The sequence below is a fragment of the Apis mellifera genome, linkage group LG9 (genome assembly GCF_003254395.2).
Source record: "Apis mellifera strain DH4 linkage group LG9, Amel_HAv3.1, whole genome shotgun sequence".
Taxonomy (NCBI): domain Eukaryota; kingdom Metazoa; phylum Arthropoda; class Insecta; order Hymenoptera; family Apidae; genus Apis; species Apis mellifera.
The window spans coordinates 2,690,122-2,710,967 of NC_037646.1; the positions used below are offsets into that span (position 1 = coordinate 2,690,122).

General features: G+C 23.9%; 1 protein-coding gene across 38 annotated transcripts in view; it reads right to left on the bottom strand.

Annotated features, from left to right (window-relative positions):
* LOC413994 (calcium-activated potassium channel slowpoke) overlaps positions 1-19,985 on the bottom strand; it is a 120,026-nt gene extending 100,041 nt beyond the window's left edge. For 18 of the 38 annotated variants that reach the window (XM_026442893.1, XM_026442911.1, XM_026442901.1 and 15 more), the window contains exon 1: positions 19,431-19,983. In XM_026442893.1, the coding sequence (XP_026298678.1) occupies positions 19,431-19,733 (303 nt within the window). In that variant the 5' untranslated portion in view covers positions 19,734-19,983. Of the gene's footprint in view, positions 1-19,430 lie in introns of all 38 variants that reach the window. The other 20 variants (XM_026442884.1, XM_026442898.1, XM_026442887.1 and 17 more) reach the window with 5 other exon arrangements.
* Positions 19,986-20,846: the final 861 nt, after the last annotated feature.

A 20,846-nucleotide genomic window follows, 5' to 3' on the forward strand; every position in this document is an offset into this window, starting at 1 on the left:
TGTAAATTGAATTATCTTTCTTATTATTCCACAGGATTTGGGTCAATTCTACTATAAAAATGTAAAATCACTAAATTGAAATTCAAAGTTCATATTATTAAATCTTCCTTATTTTACATGTAAAATAAACGAGTCTATTATTATTCTAACAAAATAAAGAAAAGTTTATGAAGTTTTATAATTTATAACTAAATGCAAATTAAAAAAAAATGGATTTGAATTAATCTGACTCTAAAATACAAAATTAAAATAATGTAAAATAAACATAAATAATGTAAAACATATCCCAAAAATATCTAACAAAAGTAATTTAAAAAAAAATAATATTATTCACACAAACCATTACATTACCAAAGCATAAATTAATTTAATACTTTATATACACGGTAAACATTATTATTATACATGTAGATATAAAAAAAACATGAAATACCATATTATTCGATACTGATTTTAATGAAGCACAACAATAACGAGTCTATCTTTTCTTGGCAAAATAGACTAGTTGTGTGCACCTGTGATACTAGTAGTTTTCAAAGACGAGCGGGTAACATGGCAGCTGAAAGGTAGGTCACTAGGTTATCGTTATCGTTGGTGGTTTATTCTTTTCCATTGGCGGAAACTTTTCCAACCAATTGCTCTTTCCAAAGGACAACACTAAAGAAATGCCCACACCTCTGAGATCATTCGGTTAAATAATTCTTTTATACAGAAATTTAATGCAGAATTCGAATAAACTCGTCGGATTGTAACTCGAAATACAAATTTGTATACATTTATGGAAATATAAAATAAAGTTTAAAATAAAAAATATTGGTTATAATATTCAGCAGATAAAACGAATTTCTGTTTAAGTCTCATTTTTTTATTTGTATTCATAAAAATATAAATTTGTATAATAAAAATATCGAGAATTCTTTACGTAAATTTGCATTTTATCAAGTAAATATTGAAGATAAAATAATATTCTTCAAAATATTCTTATTTACATATAAAAATTGTAAAATAATTTAAGTTATGATAGAAAATTACAATATTATTTATGAAAAATTAGCATGATAGAAATTTAAATATTTGATTAACTATTAAAAGAAATTATAATATAATGTTATAATTTCTTATGTATATATATATAAAAATAGCTAATATTATAATTATAATTATAATATGGATCTTCCATTAGAAATAATATCAATTTTAATGTATGTATATTCATAAATTTAATCATAAATTAATTTCAATATTAATGAAATTTTTATTCAATAAAAATTTTTACTTCGATTATTCATAAGAAATGATGTTTTATTTCTTGTATTTATCAAGTAATAGAATCTCAAACTGAAAAGTTCAATAATTTACATATTTAATAATAAAATTTTACAATAAATATTTTAAAATTTAAAATAAAATATATATAAAAGATTCAAATCTTTATGATCAAAATACAGTTTACTTTTTTTTAAATATTTACAAATCATAGATATAGATTCAAATTATGAAATATTTAATATATATTTAGAAAGAAAAAAAATAAAAAACTTTTTGACAAAAATATGCGAAACTTTTTGATCAAATATTTAAAAATATTGCTAAATATTTTTCAAAATAATTACAATAATAATTTCTCCAATATAATGATCTTTCAAATAGTGCCTAATCTTAACATTCAACTAATATATACTAATAAATAAATAGCTGCGACATTAATAATAAACGCAAAACATCATCTTCTGAAACAACAGACAAATAAACATAAGCAAATAAACAGCCAAACAAAAATAAGATAGAATCTATTTGAAATAGAGATTTATATTGATTTAATATCTCTAATAAGTTTTTTCGTATCGAATTATTGTTTCAGTTTCCATATGCATAGGTGACAATCTGACCTATCGCACCTCGATATAAATAAGGATTGCCGTTCTTATTTTAGCGTGCGAATTAGCGTGGGTCTCGGGCAGACTCATCACGAGTTGCCCTCGCTATTTTCGTATCGTTGGATATACACCGATGCACTTGTGTACATACTCACAATTCTAGCGTTGAAAAGATCTTATCAAACAATTACGATCGATCTCGATGAAACGATAACAAACACATGCATTCTTTGGGCCAATCATTAGGTCAAAAACTTCTACGTGCACTTTGGATTCTGCATTTGCATTTTACACCGGCGTTTCAGACAAGATTTATTTTCAATTTATCCAACGAAATTTATGCTCGTATACGATGTGTTTCAGAAGTAAATGGCCAAACTTTGATTTCGTGTTCTACTCATTTATATGTACACAAATCGAAAAATTTTTTCTTTTTGAAAAATGTAAACATATATTTTTGTGACAGAGCGTTTTAAGGAATACTTAAAAATTATTTAAAGAAATCTATTGAAAATATTTTCCTTTTCCAATAACGCAATTTCAGTTTCGTTCGTATACAAAATGTTCATATAACATATTCGTAGGACAGTTTTAAAAAACAAAATAAATAAAAAAGTTGGAATATAAAAATATCCATTAAAGCTTTTATTTATTAAATTATAATTGAAATATAAAATACAAATTTCAATTGTTTATAAATTAATATAATAAGTTTTAATTGATATTTATATTTACGTATATATATACCAATTTTTGTGTTTATTTTGTCATTCATATTTAAAATCAACTCTCTAAATTCTTCACAATAAATAAATATCTGTTCACTCGATATTAGAATAAATCATTCCAATAATTGACTTAACTATTGAAACATAAAAATTCATTTATTATGAAATATTTAACATTCATAAGAAAATTTGCTCCAATATCTCATACAATACTTATTTTCTAATAGAAAAAAAGTTGACAACGCTCATAATTCTACATGACATTTATATTACATTCTACATTACATGACATCTATTTGCATAAAATTTAAAAGATAAAAATAGAGTGTTTGCATCTCGAAAAGGAGAATTTTTCTAGCCTGTGTTTACCTTTTTACCTTTAAAGTGAGCGGAATATCTATAATAAGTTTACCTATTTCCGAAGCGCTCTGTACACGCGACAAAATGAAGAAAATGCATTCGCCTCGTGACAAACCGGTTATTTCTTCGAAATAATACGTTGAATTGGCCAATATAAGAATGGCCCAAATTAAAACGCACTAAGTGGCAGAAAGTAGGAGGAATGGGCAACTCGTTGCCAGGCAAGAAATTTTACATCCCGAGATGGCATAGCCCCAAGTTTCCGCAGTTTCGCGCCAACACCAGACTCGACCGAGTTTTTCTCGCCTAACTATTTATATAGGGATAAATATGAGATTGAATATTGAAATTCTATCAGTAATAAAATGTATCGAATTAATCGTGAAAATTTTATTATTTTTCTGTTGCACTGTATTGGGCTATTATTGTGTGTTAATGAAATAGTGTTATTGGATTATTATTAATAAATTGAATGGCGTGCAATTCGATACGGAAAATTAATAATTTAAGATGAGTCTTAAATGTCACGTGTATTGTTTTTAGTACACGTGGCGTGGATGAAGAGATGCATAAAACTGATAAACTCTACGTTGAAAGTGTTACTCGTAAACCTTCGCAATGTTAACAACTTTTTTTCAATGAAAATTTATAAAAAATTTATAAAATGTAATAAGTGTTCAAGTATCGTCGAATATTGTAAATAGACATTACATCATTGTTACTAAAGTGGTGTAAATTCATTTTCCTTTGCTCTGAAATGTTTAAAAATTTGCTTTTTAATTGAATATGGAATATAAGTAACTGAATTTTGTAAATAAATATATGAATTGATTGTATGAATATATTTTTTAATTCATAAATGAATTTACATTATTTTTTTTTAATTATCGAATTAACGGAATAAATATTTAAATCTTGATATCTATTATATTAAATTATGTTTTGATTTGATTTTTTGTTTATTTGATATTGGAGAATTATATTTGAACAACTTATACAAATATATTTGTATATACAGTTTCGTTTCTGTGACAATGTAAATTTTACAATTACATTTATTTTGGATAAATTCGTACGTATAAACAATAAAAATTACGTATAAACAACTCAATTTTATTTCATATTTACTAAATTATATTATATAAATAAATTATGGAAAATGAATTTACATCATTTTAATTATAAATGACTAAATTATAATTGTATAAATTATATATTTATACAATTAAAATATATATAATTTTTTTATAGATTATAATTTATATATGTATAATAATAAATGATACAAAAACAAATTATTAATTATTAATGGAATAAGTTGTTTTATATTTTTTTAATTAATAGATATCAAAATAAAGTCAAACTAACTAATTGGAAGTTCTGCGAGCATTCAACAATCATTTTTTCATTATTTATTATATATTGAAGTGATTGTTAATAAAAATTTGTCACAAAATCCACATAATAAGTAATCTAATATGTTCTATTTTAAATTGTTTTAATTTTATTTTCGATTGACATGGAAAATGTATGATTCATTCATATTATTTAATTAACATTAATATTTCTAATTATTCATTTCTTTTCTATTTAATAACATTCAGAATAGTATATATATAGTATACTATACTATATATTTATACTAAGTAAGTATAATTAAACTATCATTTTTATTTTTTGCAAATTGAAACTTATATTACTAATTAAGTACTTTAAGTTATTATATAAGATTAATTTGATTCAATTTTAAATGTTTTTCAACTTGTATAACGATTAAAACAATTGATCTTAATTATTGCTTTGTTACAAGAATGCATCATAACTTAAAAAAGAAATATATACGATGTAATTTTATCTTCCAATTTATTCTAAATTTTTCAACATGATCATGATATTTGATATGCATTACATAATGCATATCGCATGAAACAATTGATTCTAATTACCTCTTTATTAGAATATCGCGCCATATTTTTAAAAAGAAGTTACGTGTGCTGTTTTTCACATTCAATAAAAATTTTGAAATAAATTACGCAACTCATTATTCATCTTTTAATTCACATTTTTTTATACATTTCAATTTTATTTTTCTTTATATAAACATCTTTTACGTTTCCTTTTATTGGTCGATAAAATTAAATTTCGCGCCATTTTTAAATAGTCTTAACAAAGAATAAAAAATTATCAAATAATTAGGGATTAAAAATTCAACATTTGAATAATTTTGATATCTAAAATATTCATAAAGCGTTATTTTATAGATCAAGAAATAATATGCTATAATTATTGTCTTTATGGTGAAAAAGTTATTGTACAAAGTAATTATATTTTATTTACTAATTTTATTTACTTATTAATAGAATTTTGTAACTAATTTCCAATTTGATATAAAGTTTTTATGTAAAGTTTGTATACAATGTTATAGCAATTCAGAATACTCAAAATCATAATTTTTTTAATTATATCATTATTATAATGAATTCATATTATAAAGAAATGCACAAATTCTAATAATCTTAATATACAATAATCTATATAAATCTATTTTAATCCATTAAACATCAAACAACAATAATAATATGAAATATATAAATAAAGCAATTTACACATATTGGTATATCAAAATACAACAAATAATTAAACTAATAATTCTTCACACGATTTTGCACAATTTTCTATCACACAAATTAAGAAATCTTTTTATTTATCTCCTTGCAATTTTTCCTCCTTATTCTTATGATTGAAATTGGATAACAATTCATTTTCCATTTATAAATTAAAAAATCATGAATAAAAATTTAAGTGTACGAATGAAATATTTCAACGTGGACCAAGCACACGATTTAATAAGTACGTTAACTGCAGAAAAAAAACTAATAGCAGCACGCGTGATAACAATCCTCATGACGGAAGTGGTTTCTAGTATAAACACGACGTCGACAATCGTTTCCTCTTTAATTCCACCTCTTCCTACTTGGTCTCTTCGGTATTGTTTTATTTTCCCACTGCCTTTGTCTTTGTCTCTATCTTCCTGCACTGGTGGTCGCAAACAATTTGGGTCAAGTACTGCGACACGTTAAAAAAAAAAAAAAAAAAAAAGAAAAGAAAGAAAGAAAGAAAAAAATAGACAGGAGTTTCATATGACCAACCGTTCGCCAGACGAAACACTTTATAGTCTGGATAATTTTCCTCTTGTATCACTAGAGGGAATCATGTTTTTATCTCGGGAACAAATTATCAAAATAAAGAAATAATTTGCTTTCAAAAATACTTCAAACTAGTATTTAAATTTTTAAAATTAATTTGTTTATATAATTTTTATGAGAAGACCTCAGATATCTAATTTTTAAAAGCTATTATTGTATACTCTTTAAATTAAATATCGATAGAAATAAATATTGGAATAAAAAGAATTTTAATTAATTGTTTTAATTAAATCCTGTAAATAATATTTTTACTTACATTGAAACTGATTTTACAATTAAACTGATAGAAAGATTGAATAATTAATAATCAAAAAACAATGTATAATCATATATATATATATATATATATATATATATATATATATATATATATATATATATATATATATATATATATATATATATAATCTTATGATATAGCATTAGAGAAATTAAATTTTTATTATATATTTTTTTATATTTTTTATATTTTTTATATATTATTTTATATTATATATTCCTATTTTTATGTTCAATATATAAAATACATATTACATTAATACTTTGTAATAAGAAGCAAGAAAATTGATTATTTTAGCCTAATTTTAATTTATTATAATATATATACTTTATTATATTTTATCTTATTATAAATTAAAAACTATTATAGCTTATTATAAATTCATAATTAAAGAACTTATATCTTTTAAAAATCTGTTTCAAATGATTTTGTATAGTATATAACTATTTCATATATAATTATCGTTTTTAAATTAGCCTTTAGTGACTAATCATGAAAGATATAAATTCGGATAGTGTGAATGGTGAGTAATACGCTTTTCGGTAAGATCAACGTAATATATTGTCAGAGTAAAAATATCTATTCAATGACTTCATTTAATAAACGCGTAGTTACCTAATAATTTCAATTGATTCTAAATTAAATCTGAATTAAATATTTTTTTTATTTTTCATAATTAAAAAATAATATTAAAAGCAAATGTAAAAATTTTCAAAACTATTGTTCAAGAGTTTAATGATATTTTAGAAATATTTTATATTTTATATTTTAAAAATCTTTATTCCATTTTTAATTGTATGTGTATAATAATTTATATTTAGTTTCTCTTTAATGATATATAAATTTAGAAAACATTTACAAACATTTTTTATTATAATTATATCTCTATTTATTTATTAGGATTTTATTATTTGATTCTAATCATTTTGAGGAAAGAGTAAAAAAAAAAAAAAAATAAAAGATATAAAAGGAGTCCTATTTTTAAAAATTAATTCTTATGTTATCTTTTGAAAAAATTCATATGATAATAACGAATATTTGAAAAGCTATATGAGTTACTTAATATTAATTTGACGAATTATGATTGAGATTTATAAATAAAAATAAGAAAGTGATTTATAAACAAAAAGGAAATAATTTATTCGATTTTCAATCATTGTATCATAGAAAGGAAATCCATATGAAAAATCTCTTCAAGTCAAATCGAAAAAGAAAAATTATTACATAATCGTTTATTAGCAAAAAAAATAAAAAGAAAAAAATAAATAAAACAATTAAATTACGCAAAATTTTCAATAATTTGATAACGAGCTAGCAAAAAGATTTGCCTCATTTGGTTGATCTTTCTTTATAGTCATTTCCAGTTAATTCATACATGTAATTAACTAATGCAATTACGCAAATGATATTTACTTAAGTGTAAATGGACGAATATCTCGAAATACTTCAGAGAAATTCATGAGAAAGTAAATATGTATAAACTACATTCACATATATGTAAACATGTATACCTCTCGTTCTTAACTAAAAAACTAGATTATCTTTAATAGGCCTTGGCACAGTGAAACCGTGTCAGTCGAACGAAGAAGGGTTGGAATCGTATCTAACATTTTATTTCGACTGGACCGAAAGAATCCACGTAAATACAATTGTTATGTTCACGAACACCGTCACGACAAATCTACTCTTTGGCCTGAAACTGACACTGGCTGTCTGCCAGCCTAGTACTAACGACTTTTCTTCCAAATATGAACCCTCTTCTTAATCTATCTCGTTTGCTTTTTATTATTTTTTTAACTTAATTTTTAATTTAATTTTTTACTTTAATTTGACTTAATGTCATGAAAAAATTCGATATGTTGATTTATCACATATTTTTCTTTGTAATTAGTCGCAAATTTTATCAATTTTACAAATTGATATTAATTTTGCTAATAAGATAATGTAATGTGTTATATTCTCTCTGAATTTATGAATTCATGTTTGTTGACTAGAAATTGATAATGCGACAAAATTAAATTTTATTGAAAAAAATTCTTATGCAAATAATTATTTATTTACTATTTTATTTTATTTTGAATAATATTTGAAAGAAACTATTTTAATATTTTATTTCATATTTAAGTATTTATTCGCAAACAACAAAAATATAAGATTTTTTATCTTATTTCTATTAGTAAAAACTACTTTTCTTATATCTAGATCTGATAAATTATTTTTTGAATAAAATTTTACGATTTATTTACATTTATTTTTATCTCAAATAAAATATCCATCTTAAAAATATATATTATCTATGTATCTATTTTAATGTTAGATTTAAATCTAGCATTTAAATCTAATACTTAAATATTTTTTAAATCTAAAATACTTAAAAATCTAAAAATTTTTTATAATCTAATTTAAATGTTTAATTATCTAATATAAAATTATAATATAAAATAATAATATAAAATATTTGGATATTATGAATTTCGATTAAAAGATATCTTATAGATATTTTTTTTAATATAATTAATATTATAACCTAACTATTATTTTTTTTTAATAAAAAGGGAAAGTCAATATGTAATACAAAATGTTTGCAATTAGATTACTTTTTTAAAATATTCTGATTTATAGACATTATTAAATATTCAGAAAGGAATATCACATTTTTATCATTCTAATTAAGATTTTTTATATTTTTATACTAATTATTTTATCGACACTTTATTATATCTTATAAACATTATTCTTTTTTTGTTAATAATTAATTAAACGATACGTTATTAAGTTTAATGATAGTTATTTGCATTTTTTAAAAATACTTTTTAAATTATACCATTTAACAATCTGATATATATTTAATGGAAATTTTATAATTCATTATATGTATTTGTTAATTATTTTGCAATATCTATAAATGAAAGAACATTGAAAAAAAATAAGTAGGTAAATACGGAGAAATTGGAATATATGATAAAATATTCTTTCGTATAGAGATCACTCAACATTTAAATATCGAAACTTATTAAAGATTCTTAAGGCGCAGCTTACAGGATCTCAAAAATAGACCATGTACGAAGGACGGGCACGACCAGTAGTTCTAAAAACTCCTCATCTGTCGCCAGTTAGGTTAGAGATACGACGCGAATTAAATAACGCGAATGAGACAGATATGGTCGCACTTGATGCCGAATGTTCAAAGAAAAATAGATAGTGATCCATGAAAAGAAATTGATTTCGTTATATGGGTCAGATAAAGGATTGCTTTTTTAGCTAAAGGATAAGTTCCAATTATACCATTCATATGTTCCAAATATACTGAACATAGATAAATTATTTTGTCTTAATTGATAATGGAAAAAATGAATGTTTGCAAGATTTCTTTTTGAAAAATTTAATAAAATCTATTATTTGTCATTTTCTATTGAATTTAAATCAAAAAAATAAAATTTAAAGTAAAAGAAATAAGATTAAATAATATTTCTAAATGATATTGCATTTTATTATGTATATAGAATTTAATATATTATTCTTAACATTTCCAATATCTGATATCAAACAAATTTAACAAAATACTAATTCATTGTACAATTAATTTATATAATAATTTAAATATATTTAAATATATAAAAAATGTATCCTTAATATATTTTAATCTGTCATTAGAACATGTTAATTGATTTCTAATACATTTCACAATAATCTTTTACAAATAAAACTCATAGCATGCAATTTTTATTAAATAAAAATTTTTCAATATATTTATATGAAAATATCATTGAATTACCTGTTATAAATAAAATTACTTTATAATTACTATTTATCAAATAAAAGTATGTTATTTATGTAAATTATTCTAACCTTAATTAAGTAATTTGTAAAGAAAAATCTTCCAAATATTAAGATATACAATTTCAAATAACATTTATATGTACAACACAAATCACACTCTAAATAACACAGAGATATTTTTCAAATATTAGAAATTATATTATAAATTATAACTCAACATTATACTAATCAAATCTATTACAAACTTGCGGCCATTCCACTATTACAGATTTTCTTCCTAAAGCTATATATACCAAGACTAGATGCGCACCACTATTGCGCTGTATCGCGACTGGTTGCGCGCGTTCGAAACGCGACTTGTACTTTGCGCGGCTAATTTGAACGGTAACACGTGTTAGATTGCGCTGACTCGCGCACATGCAACCAATATCGATGTAACAAAGAAAATTAAACGTTTATACGTGTTTATTTCGAACAAATATCACAATGATCTTTCTATTTTCTATTCTATGAAACAATTATAATCGTAAACGAACTTTTGCACGTTCTTACGCGGTCTTACATGATCTTGCGCGATCTTGCGTGAACTTGCACGATCTTGCGCAATCTTACGCGGATTCCCTAGGGAATCATCTAGTTTTCTGTGATTCTTCAAATGCTGCTCAGTGTGTTTTATCGGGATTTAACTTTGTATTTTTAAATTAGAGCATCTTAAATACGATCGCTGTTGCCGCGCGACCGAGTTCACGCTACAGTCGTAACTGATTCACGCTGCGAATAACTGCCTCTGGTGATTGACATCTTGAAGGTTTAATCAATTTTTAGACTACCATAATAGTCCAATGAATCGAATCAATAAGATATAAATAAATCTACGCTATGACAGCTGGATCAACTGAATTTACAATTTCGAGATATTATGAAATAAAAACTAATTTTGTTTTCAATATTGGTTTATTTTTCATATATAAAATTATTGTTTAATTGTATATATAAATAATGCAGTAAATAATGGATAAAATTAAACAAATTTGAAACAATTAATACTTTTCTTATTTTGATTATATGAATTCTTATAAGAGTCCGTTCGATTTTAATATAACACAGTAACTAAACTTTCTTTTATATAATAATTTACTTATTAATAATAATAATGAATTGGTAAATAAAAAATTATATATAAACTTTTTAAGAAATTTTTTCAATTTTACAATTTTGCAGCATATAAAATGATAAATAATTCATTCATTTTATTTATCAGATTAAATATTACTAGAATATTAGTATTATTCAAAGAAACATATTATTTTTCAAATATATAATTTATCATTATATATCTATGTGTTCTGTATGAAAATATTTTTTTTTTACTTGTACCAATTTAACACAACGTTGAATTGTAGTAGCAAGTAGTAGCAACCATCAGTATCAGACAGAGTCAAGTAGTAATGATCATTGATAATTCCGACGACTACGGACTATACAAGATAACCTTTATCACTTACTCTTTTTAAATTTTGATAGAGATATTTATATATTCATAACACGAATGTTATCGAAACAAATTCTTATTTTAATATTTATTATTTTATTTGATATCTAGATATTTATTATTTGACATAATAATTTTCTGTGATGGAATAATTTTTGTATATAAATTTTTAAATTCTTAAGTAAAATGATATTTTTTTTTCATTTATCATAATTATATTTAATAATTTAATATGATAAATAAGAAAAGAAATATATATTTCAGTATTTATTCGAATAATATAATATATTCTATATTAATGTTATATGGATTTAGGTAGGAAAAATATTTAAACATTGTATCATTTATAGAAAAATATAACTATGAAAATATAGTTCTTTTTGAATTATTAATCTTTTACATATAAAAAAAAATCTTATACAAATTAATGATTATGTACAAGATATTTTACAAGATAATTTAAATAAAATGTTAAAATTTCTTTCAGAAATCAATAAAGATATAAATTTCATTTTTTTTTTTTAATTGAATACACAGCAATTAATTTCTTAATATGCAACAAATTATTTTCAAGTGAGCATTGTTAACAAGGGAAAAAAAGTCTCGAGAAATTTTTAAATAGAAAATGAATTAAATTTTTATTATTCAAATTGTTTTTATTTTCATTACTTTTTTTTTTATCTATCTCAATATATTATATTATATAAGCTTTCTAATGAAATCTTTCCTTTTTTTCATTCAAGAAGAAATAAAACTGTTCATCCAAAGCATTTTTTAACGCACTATGCTAACGCACTACAAAGTAGACTAAAAAGTATCGTCGTGAAGAAGCTTTTTTGAAAGTAGGTTCAGCACAGAGCGCTAGGATAGACGGCCTGCTTCCTAGGACAGTCATAAATGGAAACTCCATCATAATGATATCGCGGAGACAAAACCGGTATGCACATAATACACTCCTATGTATGTACGATTATATGCCCGTTTCTCTTATTGCGAGAGTGGATCCTATATTGAATTGAAGGGAGTGGGTGTGTCTCGGCAACCGTAGTTTATTTGCATTCGCATTGACGCTTCATGTTTGCTGAAAGATAGAAATATGTTTGTTGTTTATACAGGGTAATTTATAAATGTATGTCCATATTTTAGAAGGTGAATCTATATGTTAAAATAAATAAAAAATGACGTATGAAGAAAGCCAATTAATGTAATTTAAAAAATTAAATATTAGATTAATAAATTTAATTTTTAACAAAATTAACATTACTAAATATAGCAATGCTAATAAAAATACCAAAAAATCTATTAATTTCGTATAAAGTAATTAATTTTAATTTTAATTATTTTAATTTAATTTTATTTTAAATGAAAGCATTAAAAAGATTCTTGATTTAATTATTTTCAGAGAAAATTTGATTTACATTTTTGACTGATTTTTGCTTTGCATATAATAACATTGAGTTCTGAATGTACTCGAAATTATGATATATATCTTTAATATATTTTAATGATTCCAAATTTCTTATATATTTTTTTGCAGATTATGTACGTTCTTTTACTTGTATTAAATTTGTGATAAATTTAAAATATATATTTGTATAGATTCATTTCTTAAAATATATATATTTATGAATCATCCTCTATATGTGTTAAAATTAAAAATTAATTTAGTACTTTTCTAAAATAAATTTATTTTTTAAGAAAGAAATTTAAAAAAAAAACCATAAAATTTTTATTTTTAGAAATATTCATCATTAAATATATATAATAAATTTTTAATTTTTATATAATTTTTTTATATATTTTATCGAACTTCGTAGCAAAAAAAAAAGATTTAAATTCTTAGTTAAAGTTTTTTTTTTAATTAATGTTTTTTGCATTTTTTCCAATATTTAAAAATGCATAACTATCAAATAATATTGAAACGATTTCAGTGAATAATCAAATGAAGCCAGATCAGAGAGTTAAGGGAGGATTAACACATGCGGGAGAATTTTCTAATCAAAAGAACAAATGATATTTTTTTATTTTTTTTGCAAAATACAACTGAAAGATTTGCCATATTTCATTAATCGATCTTTCTCTTTCAAATTCATTACTCACGTTGTATGAATTGAATGAATTGATACTGGTAGCAGTATTGATAAATATTGATAGTTTGATTTGAAATTGAAGTAATTCATAATACATTGATTTCTTCCCATCTCAATGAAACGTTACAAACATTTAAATCAATTAAAAATGATTTAATACAAAACTATTAAAATAATTTTTACTCTTAATATAAAATAAAATTAAAAAATGAATGTTATATTCAATGAAAATTAAAGAAACAATTATATTATATTATGTTTATATTATTTACAATATATATATTAATATTTTTATTAAACAAAATTATGGATTCTACTAATATGGATTTTAATAGAGATGAAAATTTTTAATAATTTTTTAATTTTTAATTATTTAATTATATAAATAAAAAAATTCTGTATTTGACATATATTTTATATTTCTGTGTTTGATAATGAAAAATTAAACAATTTATAGATTTATTATAGATTTATTATAGATTTTGGATCCAATTATTATATTATACTTAGAACAACTAAAAATTTGAAAAATTTGTAAAAAATTGAAATATTTATTTAATTTATTGTATAAAAATATGTATATATATATATTAAATTAAAGAATATATAAGAATTATAAAGAATTTTTTATAATAAAGTTAAAATGGATTTTGTTTGTTTCAATCAATGTTAAATCTTCCTTTAATGAAAAAAATCAAAGTGAAACTTTTAACATTTCAATTTTTCCAAATAATTGATTGTCTTATCTATGCTACATCTAAAATTGTTTTCCAAGAATATGACAAATGATAAAAATTGCCATATAATTTGGAAACTGTGTGCAGAAGATATGCAGAAGATAAACAAGAATCGATAAAAATCTTTGTGGATTCACCGGCATAATGATATATCTGTATATTCAATGCATGAAGGTAGTGTAGCATTGAATTAATAGCATGACAGTTCTTTTACATCGTGATGTGAAAGAATGTTTACGTATTCCAACGTAAAATAATTTGATAAATGGAAAATATTATTTTTCATTTTCATTTTTTTTAAACTAAAAATATATTTTAATTTATTCCGTATTTATCTATTAATTTATCCTTAAAATCTGAAAACGTAATAAATAACTAACAGTAATTAAACCAATAATAATGTAACAAGTACAAATTTGAACGAGAGAAAAGTCACAATATCTTAATTAAAATAATAAATTAAAACAAATTAATACTTAATTAATTAATTTATTAATATGATTAATTCATTACTTGTTGCTTGCTATATTGTACTCGTTAATAAATAATAAACGAACTTTGATATTTTATTCTGTACAAAAGCAACCATAATAGTCTGTGATGAAATAAATATATAATCAATTAAAATCAATAACATTAATTAATAATAATAGATGTATATATTGATTTGCAAATATATTTCTTCAGAGAACATAAGTCAACGCAATTTTATTATTCTTATTTTATTTTTATTCTTATTTATCGTTATTGATTAATTATTGATTTATATTAAGTTATAGAATATCCTTATTTTATTTATAATTTTATTATAAATATGATATAGAAGATACAACATATACATATAACATGATTATCTCAATTATTTTTATTGGTTTTTTTTTTATAAATAAGATGATTTTAATACATTTTTATCATAATGATATTTAATATTCTCTATATCCTTCTCTCATAATAAAATTTTTAATCATTGCTTTTTATTATATAATATTTTTTGATTAACAATTAATATTAAAAAGAATTGAATAAGATCAAAAAAAAATTAAATAAATTCCAAAGTTTTTTTCATCTATTAATTTTTCTAAATTTTAGAAATTTATGTAAAAACAACTAAACAATTAGAATACTTCACAATTTTTTTTAAATTTTAAATGTACATAAAAAAATTGAAGACTTTAAAAATTTGTTTAAAAAAAGAACATAGAAAAAATCAGAGTTACCACCTTGAAGAGATTTCAAAATTTTATCATTCATGACAAAAAAAATTTTCATTGATTAATATTAATCATTAATAAATAATTAATAATTGAAACAAATCGCTCTGTGCATTAAAATATATCTTAAAATTACAAACACGTTTTAAATGAAATTTAATTTTTTACTCGACTAAATTATATATTCTAGGCTAAATTAACCAAGATGTCAATATATATAAAGGTTTCTATAATTCGATAAAACTTAATGCGAAAAGTAAGACACACGTCATCTAGTAGAGAAGGGTATGGTTCGAACAGTTCGTTGGTAGCAAGTAACGTGGTAAGTTGCAGTTGGATTAAATTAGAGAGAAACCTACTTAGTTGTCTTTGTAAGACACATCGCCATTATATAAGTGACGTCGTGTTATTTGAAAAGAATATATAAAAATGTATCATAAAAGTATCGCGTGCTAATAGAGAGAGACATAAAATTTCCTGTTAAATTGATGATAACCTAATGATGTTCTAACTTTTGGATTTATGTTATAATATGAAGATAATTTAATCGCCAAAATTATACAATATAAATTAAATACAATATAAATTAATATAATTAAAATTTTCAAATTTATGAAATATAAAATTTAATTTATCAATATCTTGATTTTTAATCATTTCTTTCAATTAAAAATTCAAATTTCTATTATATATCATCAAACTTCAAATAAAATGAAATTATCAAAATTATATCTCTATTATTTGAATAATATTTGATAATATTTATTCAAATGAAGAAAAAAATTTTAATTTTGAGCAGAAAAATTAAAATAGAAAATTTGATCAACAAAAATATAATAGCTATAAAAAGTATTTTTCATATTTTTTAATAAAGCATCATTTTTCATCGTTCATTTTATTTCTATAATATAAAATTTTTATATTTATATGAAGAATATTATTAAATCATATATATGAAATATTATTAGAATTTAATTATTAGTATAAATTACTATAATGAATATAATAGTATTCAAATATTTTACATAGTAATCACTATGTAATCATAACTCAAGTATAGAATATTTTTTTGAGTCAAAAATTTGATTTATTTATTAGAAGAAACTGCTAACCTAGAAACATACTTCTTAGCATATACCCTATCGAAATAGGACAAACTATAGAAATTAACTGCAAGCATAAAAATGACGCAGTATCTTCTCCAAAGTAGTACATACATCATGTAAATGAGAACTGCAATAATAATTTAAGTCCTAAACTATCTGTGTTGTGCTAAAACTTTCAAACAACAAACATAATTGCAATACAATTGATTCAAGTTTGCTAAGTATAAAGAAATGTATATTTCTGTGTAAATGTATTTATGTAGCATATATGTCCATAATATATTTGTAAAATTTAAATTATAATGATCAAAATCAAATTCAAATCATATACATCAAAGTATATCAAAAAAAATTTTTAAAAAAAACTTTATTATATTTTTTTTTAAATAAGAAAATCTAAAAACAATTTAACAGATTTATTAATATAAATTTAACTCATACAAATTTTATGTTTAACATATAAATATTTATATTTAACTTTTCAATAATTTCAATAAATAATATTCTTCATTATTATATTGTATAAAAGGAATATTAAATTAAAATTATATAAAATTTTGGATCAAGTTATTTTTAATAAAATATTTATTGAAGAGAAAGCGTACCCGATTAAAAGCTGTATTCTTTGTTTAAATCGGAATAAAAATTGGTAGATATAGTTTCTCGTTGGAAAATACATAAAGAAAATAAAACCAAGAGGATAGAATCGTGAAGCTTCGAAAAGGAAAGAGGCTGGAAACACGCCCCACAGGATAAAGCACGCACTGCGTAGAAACTACCCCTCTACTTCAGTCAACGACGTGCTGGTTCCACGAACGAAAACTGGGTCACCAGCTACGATACTCGAGCTAACTCGTGCCGTGAACTCACTTTCTGTACGTGCCATTATATATATGTATAGTATATGTATATACTATGTACACTTCTGTGATATTAAAATATATAGTATATTTCAATTATTACATACTATAATAATCTTCTTCTTTTTTTATATCAAATTTTATATCGTATATAGTCATTGATACAATTTTTGATACAATCATTGAATAATATCGATCGATTTACTGTGAATCGTATGCATGAGTTAGTATAGATCAAATAATAATAATATAGAAATAATAAGAACATATAAGAAATTATTATATATACAATTTTGTTTATTAAATTTGCATTATATTGACAATAAGATATTATAATAATTATACAATTATAATATTTGTTATTTTGTTATAGTTCAGAAATACTTTCATTATATCTTATGTTTTTTTTTTTTAAATTTATACTAATTTATACTAAATCATTCTCGAGTAAGAAAATATCCAATTAAAAAAAGAAAAATAACGTGTGCGATTGGCATTAAACTAGAATAATTATTCATATTATGATGTCATATTTCGAAGGAAAAGAATTCCATAATATGAAAAATAAAAATGAAAATAAATTTATAAAATTTTATAGAAAAATAGATTAATATTTACACTAATATTCTCTTGAAATATAAAAAGTTTCAATCTATTCTAGAATTATAATTCTAGAATTATAATTCAAAATTATTTATGTCTCTGATACATAAGTAATTATTTAGAAAATTAATTCAATTTCATCATGTATTTTATTTCATATATATAGTATGTACGTATTTTACATATTTCCTTTAAACCGCTAAAAAAGAATTGAAATTTGATTCAACGTTATATTTGCATTAATAATTTAATCTCTGTTCATTTTCTTTTTAAAAGTACAATTTTACATATATTATAACTTGTAATAAAAAAAACCATGCATGATAAAAGCAATTTCTTCGAATATACTTTTATACTATTTATTCATATTTTTCCTTACATATATATGTATAATATCGCGATGATCATACGATGTAAGTACCTATAAAATTTCGATTTTCTTTCTATATTCTTCTCTATTGATCTATAATATTATTTCTCACGCACATTGAATTCCCATATCAACAATATACCGCGTATAATGCTGCAAAAACTTGTAAATCAATGATCAATAATATAACGTAATGGTACTGGAATACACAAGTAGATATGTAAATATCATTTAAATCGATGACAACATAATTCATGGGAAATAATCGCGTCAGACTACCAACAATGAGAAAACTTAACGTACATTTAACGAGTCGCACATTATTAATGTTTCTTTCTTATTCCAATAGAATTTCGATTGTTTGATATTCAAATACATTAGAAAGTAATATAAAATTAAAACCGTTAATACGACACATGTCGAAAACGAAACTTCAATTATTGATATAGATTAAAACATCTTTTTAAACGTGATATAATATCCATTAGGAATAAAAATATGTGAATCAAAAATAAAGAATTATCAAATATATTAGATAAATTATCAAATATCTTTCTCTCCCTCGAACATACGGATATACACGCGCACATATTCGTCTCTACCTTCTCTTTTCTTTCGTTTCACAGCTGTGAAGGGAAGAGCAAAGATACATGGCAAGGAAATATGCGGAGAAAAAGTTAAAGGATAAAAGCGAAAGAAAAGTGCGATTAAATAAAAAGGAAAAACTTACCAAAATACGTCCAGTGGTGGTCTGTCCAGAAATCAGTTCACCGGCCCAGTCTTTGGCCTCGGTCATAAAAGTCCCCTCGAACTCCTTGCCCTGACGGCTCGTCTTTTGCTCTTTCTGTTTCGGGTCATTTGGAGCGAATTCGGGTTCCTTGCGACAGCAGAGGAAGGCGAACGCACGCCAGAGGAGTACGATCAGCAGCCCGGCAAGGAAAGTGAAGATGCTCGACAGCAGGAAGCACCACCATTTCCGTTCCTTCAGGCAGTCGTCTACCGGGGGCTGCTCGGTCGTCTCTTCGGTCGTCATTACGGTGGATCTCTGCTGCCCCCGGATCACACATTCACCGGCAGCTGTCACAAGCGGCGGCCAACGGGGCGCTCCTTATACGCTTCATAATTTCCTGCTGCAACTCTGCACGCCTCGCGCTTCGTTGCAGCTTTCAACCACGAACTAGCTTCGCGCAGTTTGCGCCCACTCACCACTACTACTACTATTACTACCACCACCACCACCACTACCACCACCACCGCCACCACTACTACCACCACCACCACCAAACCAACTAACCTTTATTTCCTCTATTTTTTTTCCCTTTCTTCCCTTTTATATCGCGCCGTTTATTTCCTTCTTCCTTTTCCTCCTCTTCTTCTTTTTCCTCTTCTTTTTCTTGTTTATACACGCACGCCGCACGCACCCGCGCACGATGCACGTACGACGCACGATGCACGCACGATGCACGCACGCACCGATTACCACCCACCCACCCACCCCCGTCCCACACTTGCTCTCTTCGAAATTATCTTCACCTGTTTCCAAATCCTACTATTGCCGTTCCTATTGCTGATTTTGTGTTAGTTTAATCCTAATCTCTTTTCCTTTTCTTTCTTCCTTCTTCCGCCAAGTTCCTTATCTCTCGTTCCTTATCTCGTTCGTTACACTCCTTCTCTCCCTTCTATTCTTTTTCCGCGCTCGTTCTTCACTTCACGAAAGAACCCTCTTTCACTCTATCTCACTCTCCACCCCCTCTCGCTCAGTCCGTTCAACTTTTCCTTCGTTTCGTTTCGTTTGTTCTTTTCGAATATAGCGAAATCAGATTTCAGATTGACCGATGCTAATTTCCTTTTATATTCGAATCACTCGGCAATTCTTTATTGCGCTTCCTCTCGTCCGCTATTTCACCAACCGAACTGATGAAATTTTTGATCTTTGTCTTTCTTTCTTATCCCCGATTATTCGGTCCTGCTCCTATAAATTATTATTCGGATATACATAATTCCGTTGATTGTTCTCTCGGGAAGAATTCGCGAGAACTATCTTCAGAAATTATCCACCAAGTTTATCGAGTGATCGAAGATAGAAGTAGGAGTCGATGTCGACATGCTCGGCGGCAGCTGATGCCGCCGCCGCCGCCGCTGATGC